Here is a 22,349-nt window from a genome sequence, read left to right on the forward strand (position 1 = left end):
AGGGGGTGGAAAACCATACTAATTTATCATAATGGATATCAAAAGAAAGCTGAACTGGCAATCCTTATTTCAGACAAATTAGATTTTAAACCAAAGACTCTAATAAGAGATGAGGAAGGATACTATATCATAATTAAAGAGTCTACCCAACGAGAAGATCTAACAATTATAAATATGTATGCCCCTAAAATGGGAGCAGCCAATTATATAAGCCAATTAATAACAAAATTAAGAAACACATCAATTAAAATACAATTGTAGTAGTGGACCTTAATGCCCCACTCACTGCAGTGGACAGATCATCTAAGTAAAAGATCAACAAGGAAACAAGGGCTTTGAGTGACACACTGGACCTGTGGACTTCACAGATACATTCAGAGCATTCCATCCTACAGCAACAGAATACGTATTCTTCTCAAGTGCACATGGAACATTCTCCAGAATAGACCACATTCTGGGTCACAACTCCGATCTTAACTGGTACCAAAAGATTAGGATCATTCCCTGCATATTTTCAGACCACAATGCTTTGAAACTAGAACTCAATCACAAGAAGAAATTTGGAAAGTACTCAAATACGTGTAAACTAAAGAGCATCCTACTAAGAATGAAAGGGCCAACCAGGAAATTAAAGATTTTTAAAAATTCATGGAAACATGAAAATGAAAATACAACTGTTCAAAACCTTTGGGAAGAATCAAAGGCAGTCCTAAAAGGGAAGTATATAGCAATACAACCCTTTCTCAAGAAACAAGAAAGGTCTCAAAAACACAGCCTAACTTTACATCTAAAAGAACTGGAGATGGGACACCTAGGCGGCTCAGCGGTTGGACACCTGCCTTTGGCTCAGGGCGTGATCCCAGGATCCGAGATCAAGTCCCACATCAGGCTCCCTGCAGGGAGCCTGCTTCTCCCTCTGCCTGTATCTCTCCCTCTATCTCTCAGTCTGTGTCTCTCGTGAATAAATAAATCTTTTTAAAAATAAATAAAGGAACTGGAGAAAGAACAGCAAATAAGCCCAGCAGGAGAAGAGAATTGATAAAACTTGAAGCAGAAATCAATGAAATAGAAACCAAAAGAATAGATCAACGAAACTAGGAGCTGGTTCTTTGAAAGAATTAATAAAATTGATAAACCCCTGGCCAGACTTATCAAAAAAGAAAAGAGAAAGGACCCAAATAAAATCATGAATGAAAGAAGAGAGAGCACAAACACCAAAGAAATATAAACGATTGTAAGAACTATATGCCATACAAACAATTATAAGCAACTATATGCAACAAATTAGGCAATCTGAAAGGAATGGATGCATTCCTAGAGATGTGTAAACTACCTAAACTGAAACAGGAAGAAATAGAAAACTTGAACAAACTCATAACCAGCAAGGAAATTGAAGTAATCAAAAATCTCCCAACAAATAAGAGTCCAGGACCAGATGGCTTCCCAGGGGAATTCTATCAAATATTTAGGGAATTCGTACCTCTTCTTCTGAAACTGTTTCAAAAAATAGAAATGGAAAGGAAATTTCCAAACTTGTTTTATGAGGCCAGCACTACCTTGATCCCAAAACCAGACGAAAACCCCACCAAAAAGAATTAAAGACAATATCTCTGATAAACATGAATACAAAAATTCTCATAAAAAAAATTTCTCATCAAGACACTAGTCAATAGGATCCAACAGTACATTGAAAGGATTATTCACCACGACCAAGTGGGATTTATTCCTGGGCTGCAAGTGTGGTTCAACATCCGCAAATCAATCCATGTAATATACTACATTAGTAAAAGAAAGGAAAAGAACTACATGATCCTTTCAATCAATGCATAAAAAGCATTTGACAAAGTACAGCATCCTTTCTTGATTAAAATTCTTCACAGTGTAGGAATAGAGGGAACCTACCCTAATATAAATGCCATCTACGAAAAGCACACAGCAAATATCATTCTCAATGGGGAAAAAACAGTTTTCACCCTAAGGTCAGGCAGGGATGTCCACTATCACAACTGTTGTTCAGTATAGTACTAGAAGTTCTAGCCTCTGGAGCACCTGGGTAGCTCAGTCCGGTGGGTGTTTTCTTTCAGCTCAGATCATAATCCCAGGTGTTGGGATCAAGCCCACATCAGGCTCTGTGCTCAGCAGGAAACCTGTTGCTCCCTCTCCTGCTTGCTGCTCCCCCTACTTGTGCTCATGCTCTCTCCTTCTCTTTGTCAAATAAATAAGATAATGCTAAAAAACTAAGAAATAGAAGACCTAGCCTCAGCAATCAGACAACAAAAAGAAAGAAAAGGCATCCATATTGGTAAAGAAGTCAAACTCACTCTTCACAAATGACATGATACTCTGTGGAAAACCTAAAAGACTCCACTCCAAAATTGCTAGAATTTATACAGGAATTTAGCAAAGTAGCAGGATATAAAATCAATGCACAGAAATCCATTGCGTTCCTATAGACTAACAATGAGACAGAAAGTGAAATGAAGGCATCAGTCCCATTTACAATTACACCCGAAACCATAAGATACTTAGGAATAAAGAAGCAAAAAATCTGTACTCAGAAAACTATAGAATGCTCATGAAAGGAATTGAGGAAGACACAAAGAAATGGAAAAGCCTTCTATGCTCATGGATGAGAAGAACCAATATTGTCAAAATGTGTATGGTACCTAGAGTGATCCATACATTCACTGCAATCCATACCAAAATACCATCAACTTTTTTCACAGAGCTGGAACAAATAATCCTAAAATTTGTATGAAACCAGAAAAGATCACAAATAGCCAAAGGAACGTTGAAAAAGAAAACTAAAATCGGTGGCATCACAGTCCCTGGACTTTAAGCTCTATTACAAAGCTGCAGTCTTAGGGACGCCTGGGTGGCTCAGGGGTTGAGCATCTGCCTTCAGCTCAGGGTGTGATCCCGGAATCCCAGGATCGAGTTCCACATCGAGCTCCGTGCATGGAGCCTGCTTCTGCCTGTGTCTCTGCCTCTCTCTCTGTGTCTCTCATGAATAAATAAATAAAATCTTAAAAAAAAAAAAAAGCTGCAGTCATCAAGACAGTAAAATACTGGCCCAAAAACAGACACACAGATCAATGGGACAGAATAGAGAACCCAGAAACGGACCCTCAACTCTGTGGTCAACTAATCTTTGACAAAGCAGAAAGCATAACCAATGGAAAAAAGTCTCTTCAACTGGTGTTGGAAAAATTGGACAGCCACACGCAGAAGAGTCAAACTGGACCATTTTCTCATACCATACACAAAAATAGAATCAAAATGGATGAAAGGCCTAAAATGTGAGAGGAATCCAAAAAAGCAACTCAGATTATGTCTCTCCAGAATTAAAACCTCTCAGTGACTACCTGTTATTAAAGCCCAGACTCCTTACCACATCTCATATCAGTATGTATTGAGTGCTTACTATATTCCACCTACTGTGTTAGATGCTTTGCATGTGTTAACATAATCTTCACAATGGACTTGTTATATTGGAAATATTAACTCCATTTTATAGAAGAGTATATTGGAAATATTATTAACTCCATTTTATAGATCAAGAGTATGTTATGGGCTCCTGGGTGGCTCAGTTGGTTGAGCAACCATCTCTTGGTTTCAGCTCAGGTCGTGATCTCAGGGTTGTGAGAACAAGCCCCATGTCCGATTCCTGCTCAGTGTGGGGTGGGAGGTGTCTGCTTCAGATTCTCCCTCTCCCTTCCCCTCGCTGTGTGTGTACGCACACGGGCTCTCTGTCTCTCTCTCTCAAATAAATAAATAAATCTTAAAGAAAGAGATAGAAAGAAAAGAAAGATCACACAGCTGGTTACCAGCTAAGCTGGAATTCAAAGCCAAGGAGTCTGACTCCAAAGCATACAGTCTGGCCCCTTTAAACTATCCCAACTTCATCTTGTTTTGCTAACTTGACTTTAGCCACACAAGTCTTTTTGTCCTTCAAGCATATCAAGCTTGTTTTCTCCATAGGACTTTTGCAATTGCTATTTCTCCATCTAGAATGTTCTTCCCTCAGATTGTTGGATGGCCACTGTCATCTCACCATATAAGTCTTCATTCAAATGTTGTTTTTTTCTGAGAGGCCTTCCCTGACATCTGTCTTTAAAATTATTTTCCCACATATTCACGGTCCCTCTTTATATTTGCTTACTTTTTATGTTGTTTTTGTGGAAGTATTTACTCAGCAAGTATTTGTTGGATGGATGAATGTTGACTGTTTGCTGAATGTTGTTTAGTATAGTGACTAAGGGTATAGTCTCTGAAATCACACTCCTGGATTCATATCACAACTCTCCTATTTAATTGTGTGATGTTGAGCAAGTTGCTCTCTGCCTCAGGTTCCTCATTTCAAAGATAGAAATTATGACACTTCCCTAATAGAGTTGTTAGAATCAAATAAATTGATGGTTAATGCATGTGAATCTATTTTTTTTTTAAGTAGGCTCCACACCCAACATGGAGCCCAACACAGGGCTTGAACTCATGACCGTGGGGATCCCTGGGTGGCTCAGCAGTTTGGCGCCTGCCTTTGGTCCAGGGCGTGATCCTGGGATCCCGGATCGAGTCCCACATGGGGCTCCTTGCATGGAGCCTGCTTCTCCTCTGCCTGTGTCTCTGCCTCTCTCTCTCTCTCTCTCTCTCTCTCTCTCTCTCTCTCTCTCTCTGTCTTAACTCATGAATAAATAAATGATAATGAAAAATATCAGAAAAAAACGTATGTCAGCGAGGGGGTTCATTGAAATAGTTGTGGCTAGTTAGGACTTATACAAGAAATTTTCTTTAGTTGCAGGACCAGCTCTGCCCCCTAATTATAAAAGCAGTAGCTCGGAGTCCTCAGACAGCGATGAAGACAGTAGTTCATTGTACGAAGAAGAAAATCAGGAATCTGAAGAAGATGACACTGGTCCAACGGCAAGGTCAGTCACTTAAATGATAAACCAAGCTCCAAACCTAGTATTCGTTGGCTGGATCAGGTAGCCAGTCAGAGAACACCATATCTGTATTTTTACTGCATGGGAAGAAATCCTTTCATACAGTATTGCCTCGTTGAGCTATACATTGGAGAAAGAAATTTATTCTAGTAGTAGATAGCTGTAGAGATACCTAGAATTTCAATTAAATTCTTAGAGAAAGGATTTTCCTGAAGGTATTACTGAAGTGACTACATATTCTAAGTAAACCAGAGCATTTCTTTTAAAAAATGTTAATGCAGTAGATGGTTCTTGCTTAAGTAGATGATTGGTTTCCCTCTAACTACCTTACTTACTGTAGGTACATGTAAATAAGTGAAATCTTTGTTTAGTATTGGGTAGTTTTTTTGGTTGCATTTTAAAGATCTTAAGAGAGAAATAGCAACTTAAAACTCTTCCTGAATGAGATTAAAATCCAGGGTCATTATCTTTTTTGTTCAAAAACTTATAGCAAGTAGACTGTCTGAAACCTCAGCAAGTAGAATCTTTAACAATGTAGAAAATACAGAAAAGTGATACAGTATTCCTGGTATAGAGAATTAACCAATCTCTATCCTCGGCCAAAAATAAATTCCAGGAAAAGGTTAGTATAAGATCTACTGTGGTATCCATTTGTTCTTATTGGGCAAGATTAATTTATTGTTCCAGTATTTATACAACTAGTTGGAGTTAATGCTTCCTTTAAAACCTAAAACTTCTCTGTGAAATAATTTGCATAAAATTGCACTACTGTGTTTTTAGAAAACAGAGGAGAAATCAAGATGATGATGATGATGATGATGAAGGATTTTTTGGACCAGCTCTTCCTCCTGGATTTAAAAAACAGGATGATTCTCCTCCAAGGTGATAACGTAAAATAAATAGTTCAAGCCTGTCTCTTCTAAATATTTCAGTTAGTGCTTGTTAATTCATTAAAGAGTTATCTGAAATTGTTGTTTAACTTACAAATTTATATAACATTTGAAATGCATAGGAAAAAAGTAGTCATTTCTTATAACAAAAATGGTTATTTAATTGCATATAAATACTTCTATAGTTTATAAAAACTTCCGTATCTCTTAGTTGATGCTCACAAGAGTGTTTTGTAGTAGACTGATTGGAATGTTCTCCTCCTTCTCCTTTTTTTTTTAGAGAATTTTTTTTAAGATTTAATTTATTTATTCATGAGAGACACAGAGAGAGAAGTAGAGACAGGCAGAGGGAGAAGCAGGCTCCATGCAGGGAGCCCGATGTGGGACTCGATCCCGGGTCTCCAGGATCACGCCCTGGGCAGAAGGAGGTGCTAAACTGCTGCGCCATCCGGGCTGCCCCCCCCTTTTTTTTAAATAGATAAGGTTTTGCACACATAGTGACTGGTAGACCTGGGGCTGGAATCGTGGTATTTGACTTTAAAATCAGATGCTGTCTTAGTTACTTCATGATAGAAGAAGCAATTCCTTTGTGCCCCATTAAACAATTTGACTTCTCTGTACTTCAAATTTGCCATCTGAAAAATAGGTTAACAAGTAGCTTTCAAAATTATTGTGATGATCGAGATTTCGTATTTATATATATATACATACGTGTGTGTATGTCTCTTTCATCATGCCTGGCCCCAAGTATATAGTCTTCTTCTCAGACTTGTACTTTTTTTTAAAAAGATTTTATTTATTTGTTCATGAGAGACACAGAGAGAAAGCAGAGACATAGACAGAGGGAGAAGCAGGCTCCCTGCGGGGAGCAGGATGTGGGACTCCATCCCAGAATCCTGGGATCATGCCCCGAGCTGAAGGCAGACCCTCAACCACTCAGCCACGCAGGCATCCCTACACATTTTAAATCTTTTTTTTTTTTTAAATAATTTTTTTTTATTTATTTATGATAGTCACACAGAGAGAGAGAGAGAGAGAGAGAGAGGCAGAGACACAGGCAGAGGGAGAAGCAGGCTCCATGCACCGGGAGCCCGACGTGGGACTCGATCCCGGGTCTCCAGGATCGCGCCCTGGGCCAAAGGCAGGCACCAAACCGCTGCGCCACCCAGGGATCCCCCTACACATTTTAATATTCAAACTTTATAATTGCATTTGTCAGCTCCAATTTTCACATGACTTTAGTCCTTTTAGAATTAATAGGGAAGACTACTGATTTTGTATGGCCCCCAAGCCAAGAATAATCTTTAAAGGGTCATTTAAAAAACAAAGACAGGCATGCCTAAGAGACCCATAAATGGCCCTCAAAGCCTAAAATGTCCTATCTGGCCTTTTGCAGAAAATTTGCTGACTGCCAGGGCATAACATTCAAGAAAGCACATTATTAGATGCACAGCAGTTTCTTTCTTGAGAGTTATACTTTGGCTATTAAATGGCCAGGATCAGAACCCACACCTGCTGACTCTCAGTACTGTTTTTCCTCTGCCAGGAACCTCGTCTGTGAGGCTCTAGTTGAACACAGGGCAACCTGGAAAATTCAGCTCAGTGCCATGTTGGTTGGTAATACTGGCACAGTGATGCCTCTGGGAAAAACACATATGAAAGAAAGGACCAAGAAACTTGAAAGCACGGAAGAGAGTAGAAAATATCTGGTTTCTATTGTTTTTTCCCTGATGTAAGGCTTTCTCTTTTTAAGACCCAGATTTTAGATACTACTCCCATTTGGAGTGATGTCAGTTCCCTCAGAAATGTGGCAGTAGGTCAGCTTGAAAAAAAATGAACTTTGGCATCACGGAGACCAGGGTTCAAACTCTAGCTCTGCCACTTACTCATCTGTGATGTCCTTGGGCATTATTTTGCTCACCTGGAAAATGGAGTGACTTACCCCAACTAGGGTTGTTTGGAGGAAACAGAGAGGTGCTCTGGTTGACGTGTGTTTAGCACAGCACCTTTTCCCTTGTCTGGAGGTCTCTTACATGACTTATGTTCATTCTTGTACACCTCCACGTCATTATTAAACTACTAGTGAGGACAGCGTTTAGGTTTTTATACTACCATGGCACAGGTAACCATAAATTGCCAACATCTGTTGTCTGCGTGCACTGTTTATGTTTTTAGAAGTCAGTTTCTAATTAAGGAGTTCTGACCATTTTCCCCCTAAAGAGTGTGTTGGTGGACAGTGACTATCAAAAGTGAAAGCCTATTTTCCCCCTAAAGAGTGTGTTGGTGGACAGTGACTATCAAAAGTGAAAGCCGGGCTCCTGGGTGGCTCAGTGGTTGAGTGTCTGCCTTTGGCTCAGGTCGTGATCCCGAAGTGCTGGGATCAAGTCCCACATCAGGCTCCCCACAGGGACCTGCCTTTCCCTCTGCCTGTGTCTCTGCCTCTCTGCCTCCCTCTCTGTGTCTCTCATGAATAAATACATAAAATCCTAAAAAAAAAAAAAAAAAAAAAAAACCTGAAAGGCAAGGCACAAAATAGAAAAAGATCTCCACGGGCTGTAATTCTTAATAAGGGCTTTTATTATTTTTTTTCTTAATAAGGGCTTTTTAAAAAATTGTTATTTTTATTTAATGTAGTTCTTTTAGGAAGTGGGTTTAACACTACTGCCACAAAGATTGAAAATTACTGGCTTAGTATCTTAGCATTGACTAACAACTAGAAAGTAAAAATGAGAAAATCAGATATTTTTAAGATACTACTAAGTGGAAAAATAGGTTATAAAAAAATAATATGTTAAATAAAATTCTCATTTTCAACATTTGTTATTATTTGGCTTTTTGTTATATTTGTGAACTTCTGTTCTAAAAACTGCTTTTTGAAGTCAGGGAGAATGGTAATGGTACATTTTATTTTTCAGGCCGTTAATAGGTCCTGCATTACCACCCGGTTTTATTAAATCTACACAGAAAAGTGACAAAGGCAGAGAAGATCCAGGACAACAAGTATCATCATATTTCAACTCTGAGGTTTGGAAAATTTCTGATTAAAGAATAAGATGTAGCAAACTCAAGACTTTATAGAATAACTATTATTGTTCTATATTATTATATTCTATATTATATTCTATATTATTATAGAATAATAACTGTAATCACTTAGTTCAAATGTAACAAATATGCAGTCCTATTCACATTAATCTAGGATTGTAAGGTAGATAGATGAAATCAAAAGCTTGTCCCAGAACTGAGATGTTAGACAAATAACAAAGCAATAACATGTTGACAAAGGTGTTACCTATTTGTGCTTCTCATCCTTGAAGAGAAGCTTTAAAGTGCTAGGAAATAGAACATGATGAAAAGTTTACGAAATTGTGATTTGACCTGAAAAAGAGAAAGCTGAGGAATTTGTTGACAATGATCTTTGCTATAAAATTAGCTCTTACCTCTACAGCTCTGGTGCCTGTATATAACAAAGCTGGGAGTTAAGTCATTTTATGAAAAGATAGGTCAAATGATTTTAGAGTCAAATATGAAAGCTGTTTTCTTGTTAGAGGCCTGGCCCTTAACAATAGCTGAGATTTGTAGAGTACTTTATAACTTGTAATGCTTTTTCCCCATATATGGAGAGATATTATTTTTATCTTTTCTATGTAATAGATATGATCCACCATCTTACAGATGCTAAAAATGATAAAAATTAGGTAACTTACCCAAGATTGAAATTTGTACTTATCAAAGCCAAGTCTTAAACCTAGTTTGTTTTTTTTGTTTTTTTTGTTTTTAAGATTTTGTTTTAAGTAATCTCTACGCTCAACTCAGGCTTGAATCCACAACCTCAAAATCAAGGTCACTCACTCTACCAACTGAACCAGCCAGCACCCCTTAAACCAAGTTCTTAAGACTTTAGATCACCTGTCCAGCCTGTTATTCTACAGTAGCTTCTTGTATGTTCATCTCTACTGAGAATTCAGCAGTTACACTGAGGTTGTTACTAAGAAAAATATAATGCAGGCGGTAAGACCATATACTTCAGAGTCATTTACTCCTTCCTTAGAGATTTATAGAGCACCTACAGTGTATCAGGCACATAGTCACAGAAGTGAATCGGCCAACAAATCTTGTTCCTACCTTCAAAAGACATTCATAATCCAGCCATTTCTGCGACCACCCTAGTCTAAGTCAATATCAGTCATATTTCACCTGTTTTATTGATCTTGATACTGTAGCCCTTGTTTTTATGCTACCTCTTCTCAACACAGCAGCTACAGTGGCCCGGATAAAATGGAGTCAGATTGTGTCACTCACACTCAAAACCAAACCCTGGGGCCCCTGGATGGCTTAGTCAATAGAGCATGCAGCTCTTGATCTCAGGGCCATAACTTTGAGCCCCCTGTTGAGCGTAGAAATTACTTAAAAAAGAAAAAAATGATGGGCAGCCCGGGTGGCTCAGCGTTTTAGCACCACCTTCAGCCCAGGGCCTGATCCTAGAGACCCGGGATCAAGTCCCACGTCGGGCTCCCTGCATGGAGCCTGCTTCTCTCTCTGCCTATGTCTCTACCTCTCTCTGTGTGTCTCTCATGAATAAATAAGTAAAAGTAAAAAAAGGTAAAAAAAAAAAAGAAAAAAAGAAAAAAGCCAGAGCCCTTATGGGGCCCTCTACAATCTGGTCTCCTTTAGCTCCTGATTTTGTCTCTTACTTTAATCTGACCACGCTGTGCTACTTGCTGTACCTCCTCCCACACACAGAGAGGTTCCTACCCCTGAGTTTTTATACCTGCTAAGCCTCTCCAAAATGGCCTTCCCTTGATATCTATGTGGCTTGCCTCCCAGAACTTCAGTTTTTGGCTGACATGTCACTTTAATGAGGTCATTTCTGACCTCCTAATTCAGAATTGCTAACTCTTCCCCTGATTCCCATCTCCTTCCCTCCTTTAATTTTCTCCAGAGCATCTATCACTACCTCAAACACCATTTATTTTACTACTTCTTTGTGTTTATTGTGGACCTCTCCCCACCATAATGTAAATTTGTTGAGGACAGAGACTTTTGTCTTCTTTCTAGTAGACATTCAGAAGTATTTGTTTAATGAATGAATGAATAAATAAATAAATTAGACATACTCCCAGCTAATCACACCTGCAACATAGTGGGGAATGCAGACATTAAACAAACATCTAACATTATGAGTGATTCAAAAGGTGAGACCAAATACAGTGGAACTATGGCAGATGACTCAAAACTAATCTGAAGAAACAAGAAAGTCTGTCTCTGAGAAAATGTCTAAATTAAAGATTGATGAGTTGGAAATATCTCAGCAAAGAGGGCAGGAAAAATTGTTCCAGAAAATACAGATAGCTTCTCTGAAGGCAAAGAGTGTGGAGAGGGAGAGTTAGAGTTTAAGAAGTCCAATGTGGGGACACCTGGGTGGCTCAGCAGTTAAAGTGCCTGCCTTAAGTTGAGGGCGTGTTCCTGGAATCCCGGGATCGAGTCCCACATCGAGCTCCCTGCACGGAGCCTGCTTCTCCCTCTGCCTGTGTCTCTGCCTCTCTCTCTCTCTCTCTCTCTATATATATATATATATATATCATTAATAAATAAAATCTTAAAAAAAAAAGAAGAAGAATTCCAGTGTGGTTGGAGTGGAGAGAAAGGAGAGAGAAGGCAAGAGCCACTTGAGCTTTGAATCCTGGGTAAGCTTAGTTTCATGTCAGTATCACGCCAGTTGTTATACTTACCTTAGCGTGTGGTTGCAAGGATTAAATCAGAACAGTAGGTATTCAACCTGTAATAGCTCTCATCATTGTCATTATTCTTACCATCTTCACTCCTCATGCCATGAGAGTATCTTTGAAAAATTTAGTCTAAGGAATCCTTCCAGCAAGGTTGCTAAATACAAGAATAAATTACCAGGGAACTAACCTCCAGGCACACGGAAGACTGAACTGACATGGTCCTATGGTCATGCTCCCATCTCCCTGCCACAAACACAAAGAAACACAAGGGGAAAGTAGCAACAAAGCTAATATACAGCAAAGCTCAAAAGAAAGAAAGGAAAGTCCACAGGTATTAGTGACATTGAGAGAATTCAAAGCTAGAGCAGTAAACACAAGCTGATGTGGCAGAGGACCAGGGCAGTTTTAGGGAAGCCAGCCATAAATCCTAGAGTTGGGCTTGGGGACCAGAGCTGTAACTTTAGCTGTGAAGGCAGAGGAGAGGGAATTGAGGTCTCTGGATAAAACCTATAGCCTCAAAGTTCCACTCTGTCTGCAAAAGAATGCTGGAGACGTAAAACCCACAGCCCTTGGAAAGTGGGCAGGAAGTTTCATGCTCTCCATAACCTACTTTCAGGTGATTCCCAATATGTCTGTCTATCGCCTCACACAGAGAGGGGCAGGGAAGTGGGGAAAGAAGGAGAAATATGGTAAAATGTTAGCAGCTGATGAATTTGGGTGAGGAAACATGGGTGTTAGTAGTGAACTACATTTTCCAAAACATTTGCCAAAGGTGTAGCATAATTCACCTTGACTCATGCTTGGAATTTTGTCCTAGCTCACCTAGACAGCAAATGGATAGTTTATGCAATTCCCTGGTGGTATCTATCCTATATTTTCTACTTCCCTTAGCAAAAGGTGAGGGGTTACAACAAGGCAGGGACTATATCATTGTAAACCTGTTACAGGTATACTTGGCTCTGAATTATTTGCTTTATAATTTCCCTCTAAACCTTTTTCAAAAGATACTTTTTTGTTTTCATGTTTTCCTTTCTCGAAGAGGGGCTTCTCTTAGTTTCTCATTCACAACATATCCCCCTATATAAAGACATGCAATACTAATAGTCAACATCTGTTGAGCAATTACTGTAAGGCTGACACTGCAAAGGACAATGTAAACATATATTTGTTGTTTACATGACTTAATTATATTCCCAGGCCAACACAATTTTAATCGAAACAACAGTCCTGGGAAATGGTGTGTCAGCTAGAAAGCTTTTAGCTGCAAATAACAGAAAATCCTACTCAAGGGCAGCCCAGGTGGCCCAGCAGTTTAGTGCTGCCTTCAGCCCAGGGTGTGGTCCTGGAGACCCGGGATCGAGTCCCACATCGGGCTCCCTGCATGGAGCCTGCTTCTCCCTCTGCCTGTGTCTCTGCCTCTCTCTCTCTCTGTGTCTGTCATGAATAAATAAATAAAATCTTTAAAAAAAAATCCTACTCAAAATGGAACTTTGTCTTAACCTCTATAGTTAGCAAATGGTTGTTTATATAACTGCTGGGGTGATATATAATCTACATTCACAAAATAAGGAAAATGTGTTTCATATGTAACAAAAGGTGTAGAACTAGGGTCATTCTAGATTGGTGAATTGAGCAGCTAAATGATACCCAAGACTGCAGCTTTTTTTTTTTTTTTTTTTTTTTTGCGGCTTTTTTTTTTACTTTCTTCTCTGTCAGCTACAATATGTCAGTTCCTCTTAGGTGACCTTTTGTTATACCAGGAAGCCTGTCAAAGCTCTGAGATTCACACACACATGCCAGTGTCCAGATGCATGAGGGAATGATCCTACCCTGTGCCCCTTTTGTAGAGAAAGGAACACCTTTGCAGGTTTCCTATAGACCTCTTCTCGTGTTTCTTTAGCCAGATATGGATCACATGCCCATCCCTTGGCCAGTCAGGTAGGCAAGAGGAATTTGACCAAATTGATTGGCTTAGAATTATCAACATTTTCCCCCAGGAGCTAGGGAAGTTCCCAGGTTCCTAAGAAAGATGTGGCTCCAAAGAGGATGAACAAAACATGAGGTTCTCTTTAAAAATAGAGCAGTTACTGGTTGGAACTGTTATAATCCTGATCTAAAAGACAAAAATCTGGGACACCTGGGTGACTCAGCAGTTGGGTGCCTGCCTTCAGCTCAGGTCATGATCCTGGAGTCCCAGGATCGAGTTCCATATCTGGCTCCCTGCAAAAAGCCTGCTTCTCCCTCTGCCTGTGTCTCTGCCTCTCTCAGTTGTGTCTCTCATGAATAAATAAATAAATCTTTTAAAAAAATAAAATAAAATAAAAGACAAAAATCTGGAACACCTGGGTGGCTCAGTTAGGTAAGCAGCTGGTTCTTAATTTCAGTTCATGCCATGATCTTATTCCCTCAAGGTTTAGAGGGAAATTATAAAGCAAATAATTCAGAGCCAAGTTAGGCTCCACGCTCAGAGAAGAATCTGCTAGAGGATCCTCCCTCTCCCCCTCCCCCCATCTCTCTCTCTCTCAAATTAATAAGTAAATCTTAAAATATATGAATAAATAAAAGACATAAATCTAAGGCCTAAAAAGGCTAAATAGCACATCTGAGGTCACAGAGCTAATACAATGGCAAAGTGAGGCCTTGGAACTAGTTCTAACTATAGTCCAAAGTATAAACTAGTAAGGTATATAATTTCTACTGTATTTCTGGATAAAATAACTCACCTTTAAAAAAAAAATTTTACCAGGACACCAAAATGATTAGGCATCTAGATTAAATTTGGATTATGATTCCAGTTTTCTTTTTTCAGTTTAGTGTGTTGGGCCCAATTTTCGGTTTGCTCCCTTACCCCTCAGTTAGTTTATAACTCCCAACACCCTAAGCGATTTTTATTTCTAAAAATTCCAGGCATCATCCTACCACGATGTACAAGATGTGCCATATTCTATCTTTATAAAATCATCTCTTGTTCTATGGAAGTAAAAATACCATTTGCATATCCCATCATCTTACATTTCAATACTATATTGATATCATGCCTCTTATAGTTGTAAAAGTTCATTATATTTTTTATATTGTGTCATTTTATGATGTCACCAAGTATCATTTTGTAAGTGCTATAAATATGTTTAAGATAATGTCTTTGAAAAAAAAAAGATAATGTTTTTGACATCAAAGAGCTTACCTTTGTAGAGATGAGCTATAAACACTTAAGGTTAAACATTAACAGTTGAAATTAAAAAAAAATAGAGGGCATTCTCTGGTGTAAGTAGAAAACATACTAGCCTCAATCTTAGAATATTTTCATCTTAAATACCAGTTTTATAACCTTGAACAAGTTGTTTAACCTTTCTAAATACACTTCTCTAAACCTAGGTTTCCTTCGAAAAGAAAACCGGAATAATAATGCCTTTTCACAGTTTTGTTACAAGGATCAAATGGTGCATTGTATACCAAAGTCCATAGTTAAGAGAAAGTGAGTGTACTTGTGTGCGTAAGTGATTTAGAGTAAGCCAAGAGATATGTAATTATCTAATTATTTATACCAATAGCAATTGCTTTAAGGGTGCAGAGAAGAAACCACAGATAGAAAGTTACCACTGAGTATCTAGTGGGGAACATGTAAACAACACAAATGAGCTTGATCCTGATAGTTTGAAAAAATAAGAGCAAGAAGCTGCCCATCAGAGCTGAGGACAGATGTCTTATTATTGTTCATCTTAACCATCTCCTCCTTGAGGACAAAGGACTGCTTCAAGCCCTAGAATATATAGCATTTAACACAGAGTCTTATACATAAACTCTTTATTAAAATGATTTATTCTCTCACTCTCAAATAAAATAAAATAAATAATAAAATAAAAAATAAAGGGATTTATTGAGGATGCCTAAGTGGCTCAATCGGTTGGGCATCTGCCCTCAGCTCAGGTCATGATCCTGGGGTCCTAGGATTGAGCCTTATGTGGGGATCCCTGCTCAGCGGGGAGTCTGCTTCTCCCTCTCCCTCTACCCCGCCCCCTGCTCGTGCTCACGCTCTCTTTCTCTCTCTTTCTCTCTTTCTCAAAATCTTAAATAAAATGATTTATTGAAAGCAAATTGAATTCACTTATTACAATACTATTATATCTGTACAGTAAGGGGGATACTTTGGGAACGAAGTTAACTCATTTGGGCCAGTATTTGTGAGGCTGTTGCACAGCATTTGTGTTTCAATGCACTGTGCTGAGTCATGAAAGTTCATACAGTTTCCAAGAATGTCTTAATTGTGTGTGTCTTATTCCAAAGAGTTCTTTCTGTACCAGGAACGAAAATGGTTTCAACTTGTGTCATCTCTGACCAGTTGGTAGTAACTACCTGGGCCAGTACATTAGGAGGAACTGTGAGGCCACATCTGTATCCATCAGGAGGAAAGCAGAAATAACTTAATGAGGCTTGCCATGGACATGGGAGGGTGGGGACAATCCACATTCTGTGATTTTGTCATCTCTGTTCTCCGTACTTTAGGAAGGCAAGGCAAAGGCCCTTGTTGCTCAGCAATTAACTAGCAATATATTGTTTGCATTTTTGTTTTAGTGTCTCTGGGTAATCAGTTTTTGGTGAAATTTTAAGCAATTTAGGATCATTTTCTATAACCTGTAGCTCTGCTCCTGGTTTAAAGGTAATATCTTATTTCAAAGGAAACAGATAGTAGTGAAGATGAGGACATTGTTGGACCAATGCCTGCAAAAGGACCAGTTAACTATAACGTCACAACAGAATTTGAAAAAAGAGCCCAGCGAATGAAAGAAAAATTGACCAAAGGAGACAATGTAAGTGTTAAAAAGACTGTACTCTGAGAAATAGGCTAAATGAATTAAAAATCTAAATTTTCCAACATTGCTTCTTTCATGAAAGAAATATATGCATATATGTATATAAAGAAAATTTAGGAGTAAGGTAACCCAGAAGCTGGAAAAGGAAAACACTGGCAAATTTGCCTATCTAAAAATTTCGATATGGCAGAAGATAACAAAGTCAAAAAAATAATAAATTAGACAAAGGTATTTGTAACATACGTGAAAAAAATCAATCCTTTATATTAAATTCTTTCTTCATAAAGTGTGTTTTTTTTAATGTTAAAGCCTCAATTAAGAAACATGCCCACTTACAGAATATTTTATACACACACACACTCTGTCTAGGCTCCTTTTTTTCTTTTTCCACTTTTTACTTCTCTTAAAGGATTCATCTAAACCAATTACAAGAGAGTCATGGATGACTGAACTGCCTCCAGAAATGAAAGACTTTGGTCTTGGGCCCAGAACTTTTAAGAGAAGAGCCGATGACAAATCTGGAGATCGATCGGTCTGGACAGACACTCCAGCGGACAGGGAGAAGAAAGCCAAGGTGAGAGGGTTGGTTTGTTCCTGTATTTCTGCCCGTGTTCACTCTATTTTGAAAAGATAAAAGGCATAATTATTTCAAGGTACTATTTTTAAAATTATGATTCCCAAGGGAAAATACAAATTTCCCCCTGAAAGAAAATAAGGAAAGTGATCCCAGTTGCTTACCATTTCCCAGTGAGCTGTCTCATTTAAATCTCAAGAAAACCCAGAGACATGGACTTACTGACTTCATTTTATAGAAGGAAAAACTAACTTTTATGAGGTCAACTTTTCTGGAACTAGAGGGCTGGTACATAATGAACAGTAGTTCTGTTCTAGAACTTCCTATAACTCAAAATCCCCCAGTGTTTATATACAACATCACACTCTCCATGAAACCAAAGCCACACATTGGCCTAGCAAGTTAAGTGATGCATAGAGACGCTCTCTCAAACTTACCTCAGGTGCATTAAGCTTTGCATTACTGTCAAAACAGGCAAGAAACGCTCTTATCAATAGTGCTGAATACTGTATGATCTCTCTTATATGCGGAATCTGAAAAACAAACAAAAAAAACCCAAGTTCATGGATATGAAGAACAGACTGGTGGCTGCCTGAGGTGGGGGTAGGCAAGGTGGGTGAAATGAGTCAAAAATACAACTTACCAGTTGTAAAGTGAATTAAGTCGTGGGGATATAGTGTACAGCACCGTGGCTATCGTTAATAATACTGCATTGCATATCTGAAATTAGCTAGGAGAGTGGATCTTGAAAGTGCTCATCATGGTGGAAAAAAGTGTTACTGTGTTTAGTGATGGATGATACCTGGACTTATTTTGATTATTTTACAATATACACAAATAACGAGTCATTATATCATACACCTGAAACTAATATAGTATTTCATCGATTACACCTCAATTTTTTTTTAAAAAAAGAAGCACTTTCATTAGTACATTAAATAATTTGGGAAAAAAGAAAAAAGTATGGATAGAATACATTATTGACTATTTCTGCTTATTGCCAAACATTCTATTGTAAATTAAGAATTGAACCATTGTAAATTAGAAATACCCCGCACTACTTTTGAAATTTACTCCATCTGAAGGCTTAATTCCCTTTAATTCAAATTTCAATGCTTGAATAATTGGTACCCGAGGGTTATAGCTTTATCAGTTTTGAGTAGTTCCACACTTCATTTCTGCCCCTAACTCTGTTTTAACTCATTACTGTCCATCAGTAATGAGAATTATGAGGCTTTCTATCTTCATTCTGTAACAATAAATCAAATACCTTCTCTGCCAGAAATTCTGTTGGGTGCAGGTAATAGCAAAATGAAAAAAGCTTCTTAAGGAGCTCTCATTTTTGTGGAAAATTGGTTGTAAGATGCACAGTGTTTTTCTTACAATGTGGATGATATGGTGAGGTCTCCAGACTTTAACACCCTACCTTGTATATGTGGCAAAATCACAAGTTCTCTTTTGTCCAGAAGATGAAGGTTGTAATAGACAGTTGAGGTGAACCGACAGGTGATTTTAGGCCCTGTGATTGAGTTCTTTAGATCCTCTTCTTTTCGGCACTGAAAGTGTTTTGCTCAGTATTACAGTGAACTCATAAAGGGGCTATTAATAACTCCTTAAATTTTACGCTATACTATATTAAGCATATGGTACCACAGACTTAGATTTATGGCATAAACTACACAGTATCAGAGAGCTATTCATTTTCTTGTATATTTGATCCTGTGTATAGTTTATGACTAATTTTTGTTATGGAAGCTCTTAGCCAAATTTCCTTTTTGACAGGTTCTCTCAACTCATCTTTCTTTTTTTTTTTTTATTTTGTATTATTCCTATGGTACCATCTTTTTTTTTTTTTAAGTTTTATTTAAATTCCAGTTAGTTAACATGCAGTGTATATTAGTTTCAGGTGTACAACATAGTGATTCAGCACTTCCATACCTCACCCTGTGCTCATCACAAGTGCCCTCCTTAATCCCCATCACCTATTTCCCCATCCTCCACCCACCTCCCCTCTGGTAACCATCAGTTTGTTCTCTTCAATTAAGAGTCTGTTTCATGGTTTGCCTCTCTCTCTTTTTTTCTCCATTTGCTCATTTGTTTTGTTTCTTAAATTCCACATTATGAGTGACATCATATGGTATTTGTCTTTGACTGACTTAACTTCATTTAGCATAAAACTCTCCAGTTCCATCCATGTTATTGCAAATGGCAAGATTTCATTGTTTTTTTTTTTATTTCATTGTTTTTTATGGCTAAGTAATATTCTGTGTGTGTGTGTGTGTGTGTGTGTGTGTGTGTACACACCACCTCTTCTTTATCCATTCATAAATTGATGGACACAGGCTGTTTCCATAATTTGGCTGTTGAAGATAATGCTCCTACACACCAGGGTGCATGTACCCCTTTGAATTAGTATTTTTGTATTCTTTGGGTAAATACCTAGTAGTGTGATTTTTGGACTGTAGGATAGTTCTAATTGTAGCTTTTTGGGAATCTCCATACTGTTTGCCACAGTGGCTGCACCAATTTGCATTCCCACCCATAGCCCACAAGGGTTCCTATTTCTCCACATCCTCTCCACCACTTGTTATTTCTTGTGTTTTTTATTTTAGCCATTCTAACAGGAATTTATCCATTTCTTCTAGATTCTCCAATTTGTTGGCATCTAGTTTTTCATAATATTCTCTTAAGATTATTTCTATTTCTGGGATGTTGGTTGTCATTTCTCCTCTCTCATTTGTGATTTTATTTTTTTGGTTCCTTTCTGTTTTCTTTTGGATAAATGTGGCTAGAGGTTCATTAATTTTATTAATTTTCTTTTTGAAGAACCAGCTCCTGGTTTCATTGATCTGTTGTCTTTTAGTTTTTGGCATTTATTTCTGCTCTATCTTTACCATTTCTGCTAGCTTTATGCTTCATTTGTTGTTCTTTTTTCAAGCTCCTTTAGGTATAAAGTTAGGTTCTTTATTTGAGATTTTTCTTGCTTCTTGAGATGGACCTGTATTGCTCTCCACTTCCCTATGAGGACCACTTTTGCTGCATTACAAAGGTTTTGGACCACTGTATTTTTGTTTTCATTTTTTCCATGTATTTTTTATTTCTTCTACTCATCTTTTTTTTATTTAAAGATTTTATTTATTCATTCATGAGAGACAGAGACACACAGAGAGAGAGAGGCAGAGACACAGGCAGAGGGAGAAGCAGGCTCCCTGCAGGGAGCCTCAATCCCTGGTCTCCAGGATCACACCCTGGGCCGAAGGCAGCAGTAAACCGCTGAGCCCCCTGGGCTGCCCTCTACTTATCTTTCTTTTTTTTTTTTTAATAAATTAATTTTTTATTGGTGTTCAATTTACCAACATACTACTTATCTTTCTTTTTAATATTTGACTTCCCGGCATAATCTCCCATGCCACTAAGTCTCACATTCACTTAGCCAACATGGCCTAAAGAGGTAAGATTGCTCTTTAGAAAATGGACGTGTTCAGTATAAATTGACTGACATCTATTATGTTCTCATCTCCCTTTTTTTTTTTTAAGATTTTATTTATTTATTTATGACAGACACAGAGAGAGAGGCAGAGACACAGGCAGAGGGAGAAGCAGGCTCCATGCAGGCAGCCTGATGTGGGACTCGATCCCAGGACCCCAGGATCAACGGTGGCTGAAGGTGGCATTAAACCGCTGGACCACCAGGGCTGCCCCCTCATTTCCCAATCTTGACTAGATATATTAACTCTAGATATATTAACTCTATTAGATGGTCAAGTTTTTTTTTTTTTAAAGATTTATTTATTTATGATAGACATAGAGAGAGAGAGAGAGAGAGAGAGAGAGGCAGAGAGAGAAGCAGGCTCCATGCCAGGAGCCCGACGCAGGACTCGATCCTGGGTCTCCAGGATCGTGCCCTGGGCCAAAGGCAGGCACCAAACCGCTGAGCCACCCAGGGATCCCTAGATGGTCAAGTTTTTGTCTCTATTTACCATAATATCATTGTTCTCTTAATATTTATAAATGAGAACATCTGGGCAGCCCAGGTGGCTCAGCGGTTTAGCGCCACCTTCAGCCCTAGGCCATGATCCTGGAGTCCCGGGATCAAATCCTGCGTCGGGCTCCCTGCATGGAGCCTGCTTCTCCCTCTGCCTGTGTCTCTGCCTCTCTCTCTCTCTCTCTCTCTCTCTCTGTGCCTCTCATGAATAAAATCTTTAAATAAATGAGAACATCTGTTTTCTAGGAAAATTTTATAAGAAAATAAGAACTGAGCTATTTCTGTATTTTTAACATACTTCATTAAATACGGCATTGTTTTTAAGTAGGCTCCACATCCAATGTGAGGCTTGAACTTACAACCCTGAGATTGAAAGTCACATGCTCTACCAACTGAGTTAACCAAGCACTGTTTTGTACATTATTAAGATAAAAATTGCAGATGACCTCTTTGGTTTTCTTAAGCAGATAACAGCAGTATAAAATATGCTTGAGAACAGTGGTTTTCAATGGTCTTTTTATGAGCTGTTATCATTCCTGGTTGGAACTATAGTCTCTAGAATCTTTTTTCTAATTAAAATTTGTTGGAAATTTACCTAAGTACTTCATCTTGTGTACGCACTGTTGTTAAATTTTCTTTTAAGTTCATATCCCAATTGTTCATTGTTGGTATATATTGTATATTGACCTTGTATCCTTGCAGCTTTGCTGTAGTGTTCCAGGAGTATTTTTATAAATGCTTTGGAGTTGTTTTTTTTTAAGATTTTATTTATTTATTCATGAGAGACACAGAGAGAGAGAGGCAGAGACACAGGCAGAGGGAGAAGCAGGCTCCATGCAGGGAGCCAGATGTGGGACTCGATCCCGGGTCTCCAGGACCACACCCTGGGCTGAAGGTGGCACTAAACCGCTAAGCCACTGGAGCTGCCCTGGAGTTTCCTATAATCACGTCATCTGTGAGTAAAGATAGATGTATTATTTCTTTTCCAAACTCCTTAAACCTTGTCTTTTTATTTTTCTACCTGAAAAGTGACTTTACTAGTTTTAAAAACAGATAATATAGGATTTCTTTATTAAGAGTTTATTTTTAAGTAATCTCTATACCCAACGTGGAGCTCAGACTTACAACCCCCAGATCAAGTCACATGCTCTACTAGCTGAGCCAGGCAGCTGCCCCTATAGGATTTCTTTTAAAGTTTAATTTTCTCTCTTTTTTTTTAAGATTTTATTTATTTATTCTTGAGAGACACAAAGAGAGAGGCAGAGACACAGGCAGAGGGAGGAGAAGTAGGCTTCATGCAAGGAGCCTGATGCAGAACACTATCCCGGAACTCCAGGATCACGCCCTGAGCCAAAGCAGATGCTCAACAGCTAAGCCACCCTGGCATCCCTAATTATTCTCTTTGCCATCATTGTTT

The 22,349-nt window shown here is 38.4% G+C and overlaps 1 protein-coding gene across 1 annotated transcript in view; it reads left to right on the forward strand.

The window, feature by feature from the left end:
• Positions 1-22,349, forward strand: part of GPALPP1 (GPALPP motifs containing 1) — a 37,639-nt gene that overhangs the window by 9,521 nt on the left and 5,769 nt on the right. The window contains exons 2-6 of the mRNA XM_041731207.1: positions 4,796-4,928; positions 5,724-5,825; positions 8,749-8,857; positions 16,239-16,370; positions 16,783-16,947. Coding sequence (XP_041587141.1) covers positions 4,796-4,928; positions 5,724-5,825; positions 8,749-8,857; positions 16,239-16,370; positions 16,783-16,947 — 641 coding nt within the window. The remainder of the gene's footprint in view (positions 1-4,795; positions 4,929-5,723; positions 5,826-8,748; positions 8,858-16,238; positions 16,371-16,782; positions 16,948-22,349) is intronic.

This window comes from Vulpes lagopus, chromosome 16 (genome assembly GCF_018345385.1).
Source record: "Vulpes lagopus strain Blue_001 chromosome 16, ASM1834538v1, whole genome shotgun sequence".
NCBI classification, from domain to species: domain Eukaryota; kingdom Metazoa; phylum Chordata; class Mammalia; order Carnivora; family Canidae; genus Vulpes; species Vulpes lagopus.